The sequence below is a fragment of the Crocodylus porosus genome, unplaced genomic scaffold (assembly GCF_001723895.1).
Source record: "Crocodylus porosus isolate Cpor-Errol unplaced genomic scaffold, CroPor_comp1, whole genome shotgun sequence".
In the NCBI taxonomy this organism is placed as follows: Eukaryota; Metazoa; Chordata; order Crocodylia; family Crocodylidae; genus Crocodylus; species Crocodylus porosus.
In genome coordinates, this window is record NW_017728886.1 from 128066055 (window position 1) to 128084360 (window position 18306).

The window sequence follows — 18306 nt, forward strand, 5'->3', positions numbered from 1 at the left end:
ATTGGGCCCCACCCGCATGGTACGGGGCTGGGTGACGGCCCCAGTGGCCCCAGCCCAGGCCCTGCTGTCCCCCCTCCCCGTCTGCTGCCCTGTGCTGCCCCAAGGGGCTCTGCCAGGAGGCCCTGGAGCCCCCCCACCCCTCATTCTAAGATAAGCAGAGGCTTTTTTTTTTCCTTTTTTTTTCTGGGTTTTTTTTTTTTAAGTGATGGTGCCTGGGGTTGTAGGGGTAGCCATCAGGTCCCGGGGGTTCAAGTTAGGGGGGTGGGGCTGGGAGGGCAGCCATTGTGGGGTCTGCAGGAACTGGTGGGGGATGGGGCCAGGTGGGGCAGCAATTGGGGGTCTGGGGAGGGGCATGTGGGCCTTGCAAGGGAGGTGGTAGCCCCTGTGAGAGCCATTTGGCCACTGTTGGGGGGGGCATACCCCTTGTGTGGGGGCTGAACCCCCTGTTGGGTGGCATACCCCTTGTGTGGGGGCTGAATCCCCTGTTGGGAGGGCATACCCCTTGTGTGGGGTGTGTGGGGACTGAATCCACTGTTGGGGGCTCATACCCCTTGTGTGGGGGTTGAACCCCCTATAGGGGGCATACCTCTTGTTAAAAGGCTGAACCCCCTGTTGGGGGGGGCAAACCCGTTGTGAGGGGGCCATCGCCCTGTGGGAGTGCAGCCAAATGTGTTCATGAATTCATGAAACATGTATTTTGATTCACTCTATTATTATGATGAGAGTAGCTTTAACACTGTAAGATATATCAATAAAACATTGTCCAACTAATCGCTGTCTCTGTCTCGCTTTCTGTCTTTATAGTGGTCTTTTGTTTTACTTGTAGAGGAACATGGATTTTGGGGTATTTTACAGAGTGACTTCGGGATGTTTTTTATCAGGGATTTTTCAGTTTTCCAATAGGGAACACCATAATTCCTGCTAGGGAGGCCAGTGGCAGGACCCTGCTTGCTCATCTTGGACCCATCTGGCTGTGGCTAACCTCCTGGACAAATGGGGCCAAGAGGACATGCTTTGACAGTTCAAAGCAGGCCACCACACCCAGAACATTTTCCAGGTGATAGCTACCTAGATGGCTGGGCAGGGGGCACAAATGGCAGTAGTGCTGCACAAAGGCCAACCCTGCAACCAGAGTCCACTGGCAGCTGGCCCAGAGGGGCAGATGCCTCTACTGGCTGTGCAGTCCGCATCCAGGTCTGGCAGGTGCACAACAGGTCAGCCAAGCAGCAGCCCCAACTGCCAGACTGTTGCGGTGGGTAGAGGGTGCAGAGAACTCTCACGGCTGCTTCAGCAGTCCAGCTGGCACAAGGGATAGTGTCTCCAGGTACCAACTGGCTGGGCCCCAGACGCTCCTGAGAGCTAGTAGCCCTGAGCTACTTGCCAGGGCGGCTTTTTATACTGCTGTGGCCAGGACAGGGCACTGCTGAGGACAGCACAGGTGCTGGCCCCGGGCTCTAGTTCCCCCTGGCTGAAGGTCCGGGGGGAGCCAGGTAGGGTTAATTTGCCCCAAGCGGCACAATTTGCTGTACAAGAAAGTGCATGTCTGAGTACATGCGCTGAAGCAAAAAGCCCTGGTTCAAATTTGCACCACTTCTCTTTGAGCTGCTGCAAGTGCACATGCTTGCATGTGTTGATGCACCCAGTGGGAGGGACCAGTGCCAGACTTCCAAGACATGCAAAGGTGGCACGCTGTCCCTAAAACCCAATCCTAACATATCTCAGAGAGCCCTCTACTCATTGAGAGCAACTGTTTTCTTGGGCCAAAAAAATAAAAGCAGAAGATTTTTAAAATGGCTTATAGAGGACTGCTGAAAAGGTGGACTGGGCTTTCTTGCAAACAAGGCAATACTAGAGTTTGATCTTCAAGGACTAAGGGTAGACATACTTCTCTTTTGACCTACCTAACCAATATTCAGGAAGCCTACATGTTTTACACTGCCACTTTTATGAAATTTTGGGAACCAGGGAAAATATAAAGAGGTTGATGATAATCTGACCTTGACTGTTCATTTGCTTCTTTTAAGCTTTTTTTCCTACATGTTTTTCCTTTGTTTGTCTTTAGTCAGTTGAATAATTTTGTGCAGTGAAGGGTGGCAATTGCATGGGAAATAAACACTGATAAGCTAACGTCAGGGATTGGCAATCTTTTCTGAGCAGTAGGCCAAAATGACAGCTCATTCTAAGGCATGCTGATAGTTCCAACCTGGCCATTACCACTGCTTCTCCCCACCACTGAACTGCTGCTGAAGCAAATGTGAACCAAACACTGCAGAAACTCTCACCTTCCCTCCTCCACCCAGACAGATTGCCAACAATATCCAGTCTTCACAGGCTGGATGAAAACTGGATTCAACCTACAGGTTGTAGGTTGCCAACCCCAGGCTAACACAGTCCATCATTTTGACCTTTGTTTGTTTTATCCCTTGGTAACTTTTCCTTTAGCACTAACAAAAAATGGATCCAAGGAATTCTTTTTAGTAAAACTTGCAAACTGGAAGCTAACATGGTACAACCACTTACTGCTAACATAATGAGGGCTAACAGCTCAACTCTGTGGGAGGATCCATTTCAAGAGTGCACCTTGAAATATGGTTGTCTCACTTCATTTTGTCTCCTAGATTTTTCTCCACTTAAAATGAATTGTGGCTTTCTTCCCTCTCTCCTTTGCCCATAAACAGTTGGATGCTAGGCTTTAAAAGTCTAAATATTGCAATAATAGTACAAACAAGTAAACAAACCCTGCACCCTATCTTCCCCAAGGTATCTCAGAAGCTTTGCAGGGAGGCCATTTGTGTATCAGAGACATCTGTATCAAGGAAAGAGTTGACTAGCCAAAAGCTGTCATTAGGGAGAAGGGACAGCCTTTGTAGGTTAGTTTAACTTGACCAGCCAGAACCGGTTGGAAACTGGACAGACATTCTCTTTGATCTGAGGAAATTCAGGCACATGCCTTCAGTGGCTCAAGGTAGAGGCCGGAGGACACTAGAGCAGCCCTCCCTTCCCTTGCACAGAGTTGAGCTGAGGGGGGTGTGGCCAGGCCCTGGCAGGACTCTCTCATTCAGGAGGTCTGCCTGCAACATCCCAGGATTTTCCCTAATGGCTGCACAAGGGGTGGGAGAGTTGTCAGACCCTTGCTAGCACTCTGAGGCAAGGTGGGGGGTGCAATGCATGCATCTGTTGATGATACAGAACTTTTCAATTTCCCTCCCTGCTTGTCATACTGTCTGCAGCAAACTGACAGGCAAGCAAAATAGCCCAGAGCTGATAAAAGTATTTATCACCCAATTAGCAAAACAATAGCCTCTCTCCCATTACCTCATACTCTTCTTAAACAGCTTACCAGGGGTGACCTGTTGATTAGCTCCAAAAGCCCTGTTCTGTCTGCCTGCCTGCCCCAGTGAAATTGGAGAGACATGCATACAGACACCTCTCAGCATTAGCTAGCACACCACATGCCTGGAGTCTGTGCTGTAGAAGATGGGAGGGAGGAAGTGGGGGATTCCTGCTTGAGCAGGGAGTGGGGATAGGGCAGGGAGAAGCCAACAGACCCTGTTGTGTCTGCAGCCTCTGCCAGAGCCTTATACAGCACTAGCTAGCATACCACATGCTGGCTATGATCTGTGCTGTGGGAGAGGGAAGGTAGGGATCCCTGCTTAAGCAGCAAGTGGTGAGAGGGGAGGGGGTGGGAGACGAGGGGAAGTCAGCAGACTCTGCTATGTCTGCAAGTCTGTGCTGGAGGAGCTCTGCCCAGGGAGCAGGGGGGAGGAGAAAGAGCCTCTGACGATCCTGCTACTTGATCACAGTACACGGTACTCCTGACTTAGCCACTGCACTACTCCTAATGATATGCTTTGTTACAATGACATTGTATGTTGCAGCTATACCATTTTATGTAATGGAGCTGGATCGGTGGCACTCGGTCTCAGAGGGTGCTGTCCTAGTTTTTGCCATGATTCATTGTAGATAAATGCGTGATCTACTGTTCTGCCTTGATTGTCCAGGAGTTGAAGGATTGATTTTATATTTTGGTTAAATTTATTCTATTTAGTCTATCAGCACCTGTCCTTTGTAAGTGGAAGGGAAGTGAGGCAGTTCAAAAAAAAATCTAATTCCCATGATTGTAATGAAAATAATCAGGGCATATGTAATTTTTATGAACAATAGGAGGTTTTACTTATTATCAGTTGAAATGCTTGACTAATAATGGCTGAGTTAAAAATAATGTGCATTTAAGATAAAATACATCCTACATGTTCTCTAAATGCTTTGTTGAATTTGTACTCGATACCAAAATAGTTAACACAGTAATTGTTTGTCAATACATTACAACATATTGTAATCACCAGTGGCAGGGGAAATGCATGATTATTTAATTAGATGTTTATGGGTCTTGAAAATGTCTGCTTTCATGTGGGTGGTCTTTTATTTTGTCAACAGCTGAGATCTAAATTGATTTCGCCATTAAGATACTTTGAAGGGCCCTTGTGTTCAGTGTGCAAGTGTTCATCACTTTTAGCAAACCCAGATCTCTGTAGATATCACATGCTGAGCACACAAACTGGTAGGTCATTTTGCAAAAACACTGGTTCAGGTTTGCAAAGGGGCTTTTAAGCTTCCTGCTCCCCCACTATGTAGCCACCCAGGAGGAAGATACTGCACAGGTCTTGATCCAATGATCTGATGCACCATGGTTAATGCAATGTTATAAGTGAAGGTTTATGTTTCTGCTACCTCACTTTTCCAGCTAATATGTTACATGAAAGGTACAGTCAGATTTTGCTTGTTGTCATGCAGATATGAACAGATTTGGGTGCTATTTCCTCTCAAGTCAATTCTAAATACGGCTTTATAAAATACTGAACTTTTCTCTTGCTTTTAAATTGCTCAATCATTAATATTTCAGCTTTTAAAATATTTTTCATTTTCTATTCTCAGACTCTCTTTCAGTCTCCAGTAATGATGCCAGTCCTCCTGCCTCAGTAACATCGTTACAGCCCCATATGATTGGTGCGCAGAGTTCACCAGGTCCCAAACGTCCTGGCAACACCCTAAGGAAATGGCTTACCAGTCCTGTGAGGCGCCTTAGCAGTGGAAAGGCAGATGGGCATGTTAAAAAATTGGCACACAAGCATAAGAAGAGTAGGGAGGTGCGCAAAAGTGCTGATGCTGGTTCTCAGAAGGACTCTGATGACAGTGCTGCTACACCCCAGGATGAAACTACTGAAGAGGTGAGTGTTTGAGGCAAACCTTTTGTGGCCTATGCTTGTTGGACATGACTTGGATTCTCAGTTTTGGTATGCTAGGTGGTACTGTAGCCTGGCGGTAGAGTTTCCTTTGCCTTTTTGTTTTTTGTAGGCAAAGTAAATATGGCATCTCCTACAACTCACCTGTCTCAGGTTTAGCACTCCCTTCAGTTTCACAGATCCCTTGAATAAATAGTAGGACTGAGTGAAGAAAGCACTCTGATTTAAAAATAGAAAAGAGAGGGAAGGAAAATCTCTGGACTTCCTATTCAATGGCAGAGCTCCACTTTCTCATGGTATGGAGAACTAATGTTCTGATAACAAGAAAAATTGCATGATTCTTTTTCCTCCTTTCCATTCCAAAAGAACCAAGGAGACATAGGGCATGTGTTAGCTTGTTTGTTTTTAACTCCTTTGAGGCCAGATATTGCTAAAATGCAGGAATTTCAGACTGTTTGCTGTATTCTGGTGGATTGTCCTGGGAAATGGTTCGCTTTCTCTAATTGAAGGGTGGTTGGCGTCTGTTAAATAATACCTGCATAAGCATTCAGGAAAAGCAAAGCAAAGAGAGTGGAGAAGTCTTTCTACTGGATTTTTCCCCATGTTCATAACTCTCATATATAAATAGTCCTTGGATCCATTTTGATACCATTTGGACCAAATTTCAGTTTTGTACATAGCCCAGGTTGAAGTTAGTGCCATCCTAATGTATTCAAGGAGACAGACAGGTTTATGCTGTATTTTTTCACCTTTTACTTCCTTTAAATCTAAATATTGGTTATATTATCTAAATAATCTTATTACCCAGATTACAGGTAATCTTGTGGCCAGGTCACCTACCAACGTTCTCAGGTTAATTATATAGAATATCAATTATTAGTATCTAATATAAACTTAGATATCTGGCATATTTTATTAGATTTAATGTGTCAATTAGGGGATACAGTAGCAACTAGCAAGAAATGGACTCAGGACTTAGCACCATGAAGGTGTAAGGGCCGCAAGTTTGGGAATAATTTGGCGCTCTTCTCAAATGCTTGGCACTCCACTTGATACTGGCTGCCAAGTAGACATTGAGCCATTAATTACTCCTCTCTGAGCCTGATGCTTTAGTCAATTTTCTATCTACCTTCAGTCCATTCATCCAGTCCATATTTCTTGAGATTGCCTGGGAGAATGTTGTAAGAGTTGTATGTTTCCTGGCTGCCTTACCTATCTAGCTATTGCAAATTGCATGCTTTTGAAGGGATTAGATTTTTGGCAGCCAGGCCTTTTCTTTGAAGAGATCTTTTCAGCTATTTCTAGACTTGTCGAGAGGGTTATGAACATTGAGTAGTTGGGCTTGATCTACTTTGTGGTCCTTTGAAGGAGGTAAAGAAGTTTGAATGCCTTGATCTTTGCAGAGAGGTCGAAATGAGGGGCTAAGCAGTGGCACACTCTCCAAATCCTCCTCCTCTGGTATGCAGAGTTGTGGCGAGGAGGAAGGTGAAGAAGGAGCAGATGCTGTACCACTCCCTCCACCAATGGCAATTCAGCAACACAGTCTACTCCAGCCAGATTCCCAGGATGACAAGGTAAAAGGAAAGCATGGAAAAAATTGATAAGCAGAGAGAGTTTCATCAAAGAGAACTCTTTCTTATCTAAGAATGAGCACTACTGCATTAAATGTGTGTCATCTTGAAATGTTTAAAGCCTCTTTGTGTCATTTTGGGGCAGCTTGGGTTTGGCTACAGAGAAAATGTATAAATTGTATGCAATTGTACAGTCGAGTACAAAGCAGAAGTATTTTATAGGCAAGCTCAGAAGGATCTTACACTGAACACGGAGATGGGCATCTGTTTTGTGTGCCTATGAACATATAAACACATGCCTAATACATGCACCCTTTCTAGTGACTTCATTTTTTGTAAGCAGGGAAAACTTAAGATTGGGAGCCATTGATTTTTTGAAGTGAAACCCTTTTACCCTGTATATTATTCAGCAAACAAATCTTTTTTTTTTTTTTAGCCTCACCTCTGAAATGTTTTGTGTATCTTCTTTCATATACACAGGTTGACTGAAATTAGGAATAAAGGTACAATAGCTTATTTGTTAAGAGATACCATAGTTTTCCCAGTGTCTGTAATGAATTTCCCTCTACTATGACTCCACAATAGTTATTTGCATCCCAGAAATACTCAAAGAAAGAAGCAGCAGAAGGCATCCTTTTAGATTGAGAGTAAAAGAATGAATCTGAAAATGCAAACTTGGTCATTTTCTAGTAGATGTGTAAATTCAACAAATGAATCTTATTGTCTTGTAACACAGTTGCTTAAAAAAAAAAGAAGTCATCCTCATGCATAGATCGAAGCCATTTATTTCAGTTTTCAACCTGGGTCAGGATTTATGGGATAGTTAAAAAAGCCTGAAAATAATTATATGAAAATTGAAACGTTGATTTTCTCAGCACAGACTTTTCTTCTAATATCCTTGTATTCCCACTGTGCTGCTTAAAACATACTAGTGTTGAAACCTGTAGTATGAGCTCATTGTGAGTGAATTTTGTTGGCAGTTACTCACAGCTTTGAATGAAGCAGATGTTTTTGGCAGGTTTTTTTCCTCTCTCTCTTGCACTCATGGCATTTTCTCCTGAGGATCTCAATCACCTCTAAACAATCATTTCCTGAACTGCAGTGACTTTTTTCCATATTCTGCATATATTAGTTTCCTGTATGTTTTCTGAACTGGAAACTATTGGAATACTGATATTAATGAATAAACACACAGGAAAACTGCAGAAATTCAATTAAAGATTTATTTTCTTCTGATCTTATGTAGTCTTTTGGGGTTTTTCCCACTAGGTAGAAGATGATTGTTTAACCTTGCATATACTGAGGTAACAATAGTGTTGATGAGAACAGTATTTCAAAATTGGTTCCTTCACCAGTGTAATATAAATAAACTTTAAAACTGTCCCAGATTATTATCTTTATTATATAGATTTAACTTACACTGCAAGTGTAGTTATGCCAAGGGATAATGCTAAAGTTAATATCAAAACTTTGGTAATAACATTATACTGCCCTTATATTGAATCCATAGTGTGGCTCTACCACACCCTCTACTGTTGCAACATGGCATCCATTCAGAGCAGCCTTTTTAGTGTAATATTGGATCTCTAGTACCATGTTGAATGGTATACTTCAAGTGGCTTTAAACCTGAAGATAATCCTTGATTGGGTACCTATTGTTCATAAACAATGTTGGAACCTAAAGTTGCTTCCACTCAAGTGTAGATTTGACTGCCAAGGTTTATTTCAGTTTAAATTTTGCCTACTTTCATATAGCATTTGGATAGCCAAAATATGAAAATACTGGCTTTTATTCTGGACAAACCTATGGTTGAGCATATGTTTTGTAAAACTGTTCAGCTACATTAGGGAATTGGGATAGTAATATTTGACCACATCACAGATCCGTTAACTCTGGGCTTGCTCAATTTAGGGTGTGTATGCAAGTGCCGGATACTGGCCATATTGACTTGTCTAATATCACTAAATAACAGAATCATATTCTTCATTAGCTCTCGTCTGCACAATATGTATTCTTCTGTTCGCACGTGTCATTTATCTACATATAATAGAAGCTTATGAGGTTTTTTTGCATTTTTTTGGCTAAACACTATTGATGTTTCAAGACAGTTGTTATGATTGTGAAACTAATTGTTTGGTTTTTGTTTTCTCTTTTCTTTTTTTGTCTTTTTGTAAACTTTGACTGCAGCATTATGTTGACTTGTGTTCTGTCTCTGCTTTGGCTCAGTTTCCCTACCTGTCCATTTAAAGTTTTACATACATTTCTTGCTCACCCTACCCCACATTCCTATCTTGATAAAGCAAAAAAACCCCAAACCCAGATCTGTATATTGTCTTTATTACATTATGGGATAGCTTGTGCAACCCGATTTCTATTTTGGATTTCACTGTAAATGTCATTTCTTTGTCAGCTGTGTTTGGACCATTTGCAGAATTATTGAGTCTGTTTGCATGATGTGCATCTGTTTAGTCCTTAATATGAAGTAAGGTTCATATTATATCCCTTTTCATCTTCCAGTTATTTAATGATACGTGTAATATGCAAACCAGCAGTGGGTTTGCTAATTACTGAAGCTTAATAGAATGGCCCTTTCCCAGAATCCTTTGCTGTGAATGCGTTTTACCCTCAGTTGTAGCTATAAACTGGCATCTTGTAGCTTGTGAGGCCAGAGATCTTCTATACTCTGCACATATCATTGGGAAAAATGGATGGCACAAAGAATGGTGAGCTTGATTTCCCCCTTCCAATTTGGGTACTCTTCTCCAGCTCTTTTTAGAAATGTAGATATTCTTGACTTCCTCCTCTCCCTTCCCTTTTTCTCCAAGAAGGTCTCTGTCTTATTTCACAATATATGTATTGGAATTATTATTGCAGTTCTTTAACATATTTCAGTATTAGAAAAAATGTATCCATTAGATATAGAGCTGGTTAGTTGCTATAATTTGCATTGCTGTCCTTGCAGATGTTAAAGGAGCTCCTAAGAGCTCCTAAGAATATCTCCTAGATCTGTCATCTGCTGTGAGGAACTAGGAAGTTGCATCTTGGGGCACTAAATTGATTTAAAAGAAGCATGGGCAGCTTTCATTATTTGTTTCTATAGAGGATTATTTTAAAATTTCAAATTGTAGCCTTTTACTAGAGAGAAGGGAGTTTATTTTCAAATTAATGCAGGAAAAGTTTTGCCTGGGTAGGTTTATCTAAGAAACATTTGAAAAAGATTCTTGAAATTCACACATTACGAACTAACTTTAAGGCTGTCCTTTCATCTTTTTTTTTTTTTCTTTTTTTCTTTTTTGTGGCATGGCGTAGACATCTTCTCGATTGTTGGTACGGCCCACCAGCTCTGAGACACCAAGTGCTGCAGAACTAGTCAGCGCAATTGAGGAACTCGTCAAAAGTAAAATGGTGAGACTGAGTAGCAGATGAGCATAAAACAGAAGCTAAGCCACGGTGCCTTGAAGCACTGCTCAATGAAAACTCTGATACATTATCCATGAGCTAGAACAGTTAGAACATGTTTCAAAAAGTAGTCTCACAGCTTCATATATGACAAGTGGCATGTGTGCAATTTTGTGCAAATGATGTATGTAGTGGTGCTCAACCTTGGGGCCCCACATGCCAAATGAATGGAAAGTGGTATGTTTCTGGACTGGTTTCTGCCTAGTTTTCGTCCACAGGTGCCATCCTGTTTGGTGGCCCAGCACCATGCTCTGATGTGGCCACATACTATCCCAATCCTACCATGCACCCCACAAGCCAGCATGCAAAGCCACATTATCCATCCCACAGGGCCTCCCTACAGGTCCAGAAATTTGGCAAAGGAGTAGCCATTAATGCTGCCACTGCTCCCCCACCACCAAACCTGTGGGGAGCCATATATACACGTAGAGAGAGAAGATGATTTGTTAGTATGGGATAAGTTTAGGATCATGTGTCCATGGTGCATTATGCTGTAGAATTGCATTACACTCTGTGTACCCAGAACCTTTTATAAAGTTTTGTCAAAGTATAACTGGTGTATGTTGCACAGATTTAACCATAAAGGAAGCAAATAACCCGAGCAGAAGTCCCTACCCCCTGGCTGTCAAGCTGCTGTCAGCTGGTAATGTTTTGTAGGCATTGTGGCAAGAGAGAGAATCCTTCCCTTTTTTTTAAAAGATTTGTGCTCTCTTGGCATTTTTTTTTTTTTTTTGCACTGGCTTGTTCACTTGGGTAAAGTGATTCCAAAAGGAGCATTTAGGGCCTGATTTTTTTTTTTATTTTTTTTTGAATGAAAGTACATAAAGATGCAGATATATACTCACAAGGGGGTTAGATGCCAAGATACTTGGGAGAGCCCCCTTCCTCACCCCTGTCCAATAACAAAAATACCTAAATTTGGGTACAACCCCCACCCCACCCTTGGTTTCTGGTTGGAGATTATCTTTAGCATTTAGTAACAGCTCATTCATTTGTCAGGATTAACTATGTAGGGCTTGGTTTACAGCAGGCTGCTTTTATTGCATCTGATTTTTAGAGTTTGCATGTGCTTTTTCCAACCCTTTGCTCCTTTTTTTTATTTTTTTGAACTAGCTGCAGAAAACAAGAATATATTTCCTTTATACATTTTGCCCTAGCTCAGAACAGTCCTGAATCTTTCTATGTAGTAACTTCTTCTATTGGCCTCTTTGGGTTCATTTTTTACTTAATTACACAGGAAAGAGGAGCAAACAGTTTTCAAAATGTAACCACGTAAAAACCCATGGCGGGCTTTAGTAAAATAAAACTGGCAGTGATTCATAATTTTTCCCTGATGCAGCCCAGTACCACTGTCTTTTTAGCAAATTGCTTCATATAATCTCAAGCAGTGATGTCTTCATTTCATATCATTAGTCAATAAATATCAGCTTATTTATGGGCAGTCTCTCCAGGAGGTCAAATCCTTGTTCGGATTTTATTGATTGTTTGAAGGCTTCAGTGGTACATCTGATTTAGAAGGGTGTAGTCCAGCTGTATCTTGTCATGTTTGGGAAATGATGATGGATAATTACAACCAGGTCTGACCATAATGGATTACAGTTGAACTGAGCAAATAAAAGCCTTTCACAATTTTTCTCTGCATGCTGTCTCTCAGACCTGCCTTCTCCCCTGTCATCTACCCTATCCCCCATTTCTTCCCCTTCTTCCCCACAAAAAAGTGGGGACTTCAGTTCCTAGATTTAACATACCAGCAGGATGAGTTGCATCCCTTTGCTTGGTTTAACCAGGCTTATCTCAAACCAGTTTCAACCATTTTGAACTGGTTTATATGCATTGAGCTTCTGTTCTGTTACAGGTTTAAACCAGTTTTTGATGACTTAAACCAGTTTATGTGTAACTTCTGTCCCTATCCAAAATGAAAATGCTAGCACTTCTGATTCAGTTAGCCTCCTAGGTAAGCTGTGTTGCTCCCTTGGCTTCTAGAGGCAATGTTGCTACACCCATGTTCAACAGATAAGTTTTGCCTCCGGTTTTGAAAATGAAATTTTAAGAGCTACCAGGGTCAGTTATTGAATTTAATGCATGTCTGGGGGAAGGTTGGCAAGGTATCTATAAATGCAGTTTCTTTTGCAATTGGACTTGAGGTTCATGTAGCCCTTTGGTTAAATAAAGTGAAAGCCAAGGAGGTTGATGTTTGGAAGAAAATACCTTTTTTCCTAAAATATATACTAGGAACACCTGTGCTGGTTGTTTTGGGTGCCACAGAATTGTTACCTTCTGTCTGAGTTGAAGTGAAAGGCATTTGTTTAGTCTTTAACTGATCTACTCTCCAAGATACAGTCACTGGCAAAAGCAGTCAAAAACCATTTCAAGAATATATGACTAAAAATCCCTTTGTTTGGTTTACCTGCTCTTATCTCTGATTTCATAAATCCGTCCCTTTTTTACGTTACCAGTCTTCCCAGTTGGACAGTCTGTTAAGAATGTGTTATTGCCCTGGTTTTGAGGCTGTAATCTGCATTCAAATGCACTGTGCTTGAAGCTATAAAAATATGAATTAAAATGCAGAGTCTGCTCAGAAGAGCTTCTTGAGCATAAAGAAAAACTAAAAGGAAAATTGTATTTCTTCATTTCTTAAAGAAGAAAAGTATTTTTAAAAGTCCCCTTTTTAATATTTATGTGTAATACAAGAGATTTTAATTGCCCTAATTTTCTTCTAGTGGTCTCCATTAACAATTTCAGTGTTTGGCAACAGTTACTATGTTTTATTTTGTTTTTTAAAGGATTTAGAAACAGAAACAATTGTGCTAACCGTACAGTACAGTAAATGTTAATTTGTTAATGGCAACCCTTAAATGGTTGTTGTCTTCTTGATTGCCCAAGGTAACTTAAACAAACAGGTTTGGGTAGGGTTTCTGCGTTATTTGCTGTTAATGTGTATTTTCTGTAGAGAACTGTATTTAAAGCCATATGTTATAAATTAAAGATCAAAATGCAACATTTGCTAACCTTTTACGAATGCATCCTTAGGCACTGGAGGATCGTCCAAGTTCCTTGTTGGTAGACCAAGGTGACAGCAGCAGTCCATCATTTAACCCATCAGATAACTCCCTCCTCTCCTCCTCATCACCTATAGATGAGATGGAAGAAAGGAAATCCAGTTCTTTAAAACGGCGACAGTAAGATTGGCCAATAAATATATATTTTTCCCATCTGCTGTTAATAAGCTAGTATTTCTGGAGCCCCTGCACCATTTGAAAGTGTTCTGTATTGAACCAAAAGCAGAAATAGTTCCAATTTTCCATTGCCTTTTTGCACTTTCAAGATCAGATGCCTGTTTCAGTTTGGTTCAGCTGTTGTTCAAAGAACCTTCCTATGCGTAACAGATAAGTCCTGTGAAAACATATCAGCCTCAGGCCTTGTGGAGAAGGATTCTGGGTTTTATGGGGGGTTTTTTAAAAGTTTCTCAGAAAGCACATTATTTTTTCCAGGATGCTTTTCTTCTGTATGGTAAACTCAGATGCTAGTAGAATAGGTACAGAAGTATTCCTAGTTTTGAAGACTAATCTTGCGTTCCATGAAAATTATTCAGTTTGTTTTATTAATTACTATTATGGTTTGTTTTCAGGGAATTGAATATTAGAACGTTTAAAACGCGACTGAATTATTATGACTCAAACAGAGTATCTGACTATTGCAGCTATGGTTTGTTAAACAGAAATAAGAATGCTCAAAAACCAAAGGCAGTGAAGCTTCCATTTAAACTGTGTCTGCACTATGGAGGATGAACAGAGCTAATGTTTTTTTCCCTGGGACACAGCTGTATGTATCTTAAATTATTGCAGGTTACCAGGACAAGCTGGCCAGGTTGTGTGCTCTCAATGGCCATCTATTGGTGCAGGGGTAGCAATGCAGCTTAGAAGTGCAATGTATGTAATGACTGAGCCATTCTTGTATTGATCCTGGCCAGGACAGTCAGGCCCAAGTCCAACACGACATGTATTTAAAGCCTGGTTGTACATAACCACAAGCTTGTAAAGTATTGTCTATCTGAGAATCCTTTTAAGAATCTTTAATTTTTAATGAGTCTGCCTCCTTGAACATGCATTCACTTCTTTCTTCTGTTTTGTAGCTATGTCTTACAGGAATTAGTGGAAACAGAACGAGATTATGTACGAGATCTGGGCTGTGTAGTTGAGGTATGTATGTTCAGTCTTCTGAAGTGGCTTTAAAAAAATCCCACAATTCAGGTGTATAAAGACAGAATTGAAGAGAAAACTATAGACTTCTGAAGTCTGCTGCATGGATGGATTTTTCTGCAACTTTTTAAAAATAGACTAGAAAAATGTATCAAATCCTTTTCCATTTTTTAGAGTCTTTTTTTCATTGCCCTTTGCAATGGATAGCACACGTGTACCATCTTTCACATGACCTCAGTGGGACAGTTCAAGTGAGTAGCCATGTGGATAGGCTTGCATTCATGGCATCATCCCTTTAATTGTAAGCCACTTTGAGAAAGATCCATCTCTTCCTGCATTTTTGTATGCTGCCTTCTAAGGAAACTCATATCTTCTTAAGTGCTGGGCATCCCAAAGCATTAATCTGCTTTCGTGAAGAGCTGGAAAAGCCTGTAGGTGTCACTAGTATTGCAAACAAAATGCCTATATCAAGGCTCCAGATTCCATTAACTTAGCCCATTCTAAAGTAAATAGGTACCTTACCTGTGCTACCTTTTGGAAGAGTTACTTTAGCTTGAGTATGTTTTAGAAGGCTAAATCTAGATATTTTCTTAGAAGTCTTGATTAACAGGTAGATCAAAGGTCATTTCTCATATGAGGCTCACCCCATTATGCTGAATAAATGTCAGACAATGCAGGCCTCAAATATACTAAGCAAATAGTTACACAAAGGCTTGCAAATTAATTTACTTGTGAGATCTAAATATTACCCTGTGTGTAACCTATATCAGCAGTAACGTGCTATATTTTTAATACTAGTTTTTCCCCTTTAGTTGTCAAAATTTCCTTTTGTTTTATTCTTAAATGAGAAATGGTACAGGGAAAAAATGTTTTTACATTCTGTGTCAGGGGTGACTAGAGTTACTTACCCTGGGGGCCACATCTGGTCCTCCACTGAAGTTCAAGAGCCAGAAAGGTGGGGGGCTGCTGCTGAACAACCTGGTGAGAAAGCGGGGTAGGGGTACTGAGCAACCAGTGGGGTGGGGGGAGGTGCTGAGCGAGCATTGAGCCGCTCCAGCTTTTTCCCACAGGGAGCCCAGTGCCTGAGCCAGCAGGGCCAAGAGAAGTAGGAAGGGCTTCAGTTTGGCCATCATGGTTCTAGGTTTTTCTGTCTTTACTTTGGATTTCCAGCACTTGTAAGATAACTTGTGAAGAAATTTGAACTGTTGGCTATGTAGATAACCACTTATTTTTCTATTATTTTCATTTCTCCTGTACAAAGTGCTTGTAAAAAAATTATGGTGATGAATAGTGAGAAAAATCAGACTTCTCTAGCATTTTTACAAAATTATGGGGTTAGGTATCCCTGAGAGAGAATTTTATTTTTTATTAATACTTTTCTAAGGATCTTATGACATATATTTAGATCATAATATTTGTTCTGTGAACTTGAAGGCTTAACAGGCCAAATATGAACATTTTTGATTGCACTGAATTTGAGTACAAGGAAATGTAAAACCAGCCACTCTGATTTTTATCATCACAAAGATGCATTGAACCAAGCTTAAATATCATGCCATAAATTAAGTAGCTGAAAAATTAAACAGGTTTAATTCAAACAAAACTCTTATTGTTAGTTAAATTAATTTGTATTAGTGATTAAATTGTCTCTTGTATTTGTAAATATTACTGGTTTAGTGACTTAAATTTCAGAATGCAGTGAACAGATTCTTATGCTCCTTAAAAACGCCACTTCTCTTAAGTCAGGATTTTTCACAGTGAATTCTTCTGGATGGTTGCAGGGTTACATGGCACTTATGAAGGAAGATGGTGTTCCCGATGATATGAAGGGGAAAGATAAAATTGTATTTGGCAACATTCACCAGATTTATGACTGGCACAGAGAGTATGTATGTTTTTAAACTTAAGCGTTGTATGCAGTACTTGCTGAAAATAACTTATGAATTCTAAACATTACCAACTAAGGAACCAAATTAAATAGCTTTTAATTTAAGGTCACATGAATAAGTACTAAAAGCAACAAAGAGCAGTTATCCTAGTTTGTAATTTGAAATTTTATTTTTAGTAGGACTCTTTCTACAAGCATTTGTATAGAGGCTTGAAAAATATATTACATACTTGATTTATGATCTGTAGCTTATGCATGAATATGTGCAGGCCTTCCCTGGTGTTTAGATGATACTTGGGCTCTGTATCAAAGAGATGTGCTTGCTCAAAAGATTTTATTCTTGAATGTCACTGTCTAATAAGGTTAAAAGAACACACAAGGGATTTGGAATAACCAAAAGGGAAATTTCAATCAAGTTCAATGAAACTATTCCACTGGTGAAGAGCTGTATTTAAAATTAATGTGTTTGAAATAGTTTAGTACATTCTTTATGTAGGCTTATGTTGCAGATAAGCTACAGACTACTCAAGATCACAGCAAGTTAAAACAGATGCAAAGTATTCAAGGCCAAAAATGTTGGGCGGTTGACAGTACCATAAAATAGGGTATAAAATGTCTTTTTTCTGTTTATCTTAGCTTCTTTTTAGGAGAATTGGAGAAGTGCCTCGAAGATCCAGAAAAACTGGGATCCCTGTTTGTTAAGCATGTAAGTAGCACTAAGATCTTGGACAAGAACATTTATATCACCTGGAAATGCTACAAACTTTATTTATTTTTTTAATATATCAAGGATCCTTTTGTGGAGCAACATGTGTAAAGACGGTCTTCTCAGGTCTCTGTCTCTCTGGTCTCTCAACCTTGAGGGCCTTACAGCTACCTCAACCACAACCTTCTATCTCCTTTTCTTATATGCAGTCTCCTTCCAACTTGTCACATCTTCGCCTATCCCTTCCAGGTCTGTTTTTGTTATCTTCCCATTGTTGCCTGGGTCACCTTGAAATCCGATATCCTCCACCTCAGTTTCTGAAGTCTTCTTTTTCCTGCCTTCTCTCATTGGTTCTCGCAGCATGCCCTGTTCTGTGCTCTTAATCTTGCTCAAGGCATCAGATCTTTTGTAAGAGTCTGCAAGCGCTTGTTTGTCTTTTCCTCCATACTCTGTTTTCTTATACTATATAAGAAATCAGTAAAATAAAATTTTCTAGAGTAGTAAGCAGAAACACAATTGCACTTCATACTATGCCACATGTGCACAGCAGGAGGCACAGCCAACTGGTAGGGGGTGCAGGGGGGTGCATGTGCCCCCCCGACAGTGTCATCAGATCCAGCCACACCTTATTCCCAGTGCAGGGGGAGCCCGATCTGGGTTTCCAGCCACAGGAACGCCCTAAGGGTCCCCACTGCAGGGAAACTGCTTAGGGTGTCCCCAGGGCTGGAAGCCTTGTCATGTGATGTGGTTCCCAGTTGTGGGTGAATAACTGGGAGCATAACCTTTCCCACAACTGAGAGCTCCAATTGGCTGAGAAGACTTCCAGTTGCAGCAGCCTATGGGACAGTGCCATGGCTGGGACTCCCGTTAGCTGCAGGATTCCCGGCTGTGGCAGTGCATAGTGCTCCCACACAGCTGACATCTCCAAGGCACAGGGGCATAGATTACACATGCAAATTAGAACTGGATTACATAGGTATAAAAATGCTTACACATTTTCCAGCTCTAACTTTATACCTGGTTGGAGCTTTTTAAAGCAAGATTGTTTGTTTGCACCTGTAATTGGCCTAAATTAATTGTGCAATTAACCAACTAGGGGAGCTTAGCTCTCTCCCTAATGTCAATGCAAAATTATCCTGCAGTGTTTTCTGGTTTTGTATTCAGTCTAATTTGAAATCGAAAGCAATGAAGCATCTAACAAATTTTCTTTGGTAGTGAAATTGCTCATTCGTCCCCCCC

The 18306-nt window shown here is 40.8% G+C and overlaps 1 protein-coding gene and 1 long non-coding RNA gene across 4 annotated transcripts in view; one reads left to right on the top strand and one right to left on the bottom strand.

The window, feature by feature from the left end:
• The window catches only part of TRIO (trio Rho guanine nucleotide exchange factor), a 386796-nt gene that overhangs the window by 335940 nt on the left and 32550 nt on the right, over window positions 1-18306 (top strand). For all 3 annotated transcript variants that reach the window (XM_019541714.1, XM_019541721.1, XM_019541729.1), the window contains exons 35-41: window positions 4936-5228; window positions 6647-6817; window positions 10125-10220; window positions 13305-13453; window positions 14407-14473; window positions 16255-16358; window positions 16998-17067. In XM_019541714.1, coding sequence (XP_019397259.1) covers window positions 4936-5228; window positions 6647-6817; window positions 10125-10220; window positions 13305-13453; window positions 14407-14473; window positions 16255-16358; window positions 16998-17067 — 950 coding nt within the window. The remainder of the gene's footprint in view (window positions 1-4935; window positions 5229-6646; window positions 6818-10124; window positions 10221-13304; window positions 13454-14406; window positions 14474-16254; window positions 16359-16997; window positions 17068-18306) is intronic.
• LOC109314522 overlaps window positions 578-18306 on the bottom strand; it is a 23052-nt gene continuing 5323 nt past the window's right edge. Inside the window, exons 2-3 of the long non-coding RNA XR_002102299.1 lie at window positions 4732-4735; window positions 578-588 (exon numbers count right to left, since the gene is read on the bottom strand). This is a non-coding gene — a long non-coding RNA (uncharacterized LOC109314522). The remainder of the gene's footprint in view (window positions 589-4731; window positions 4736-18306) is intronic.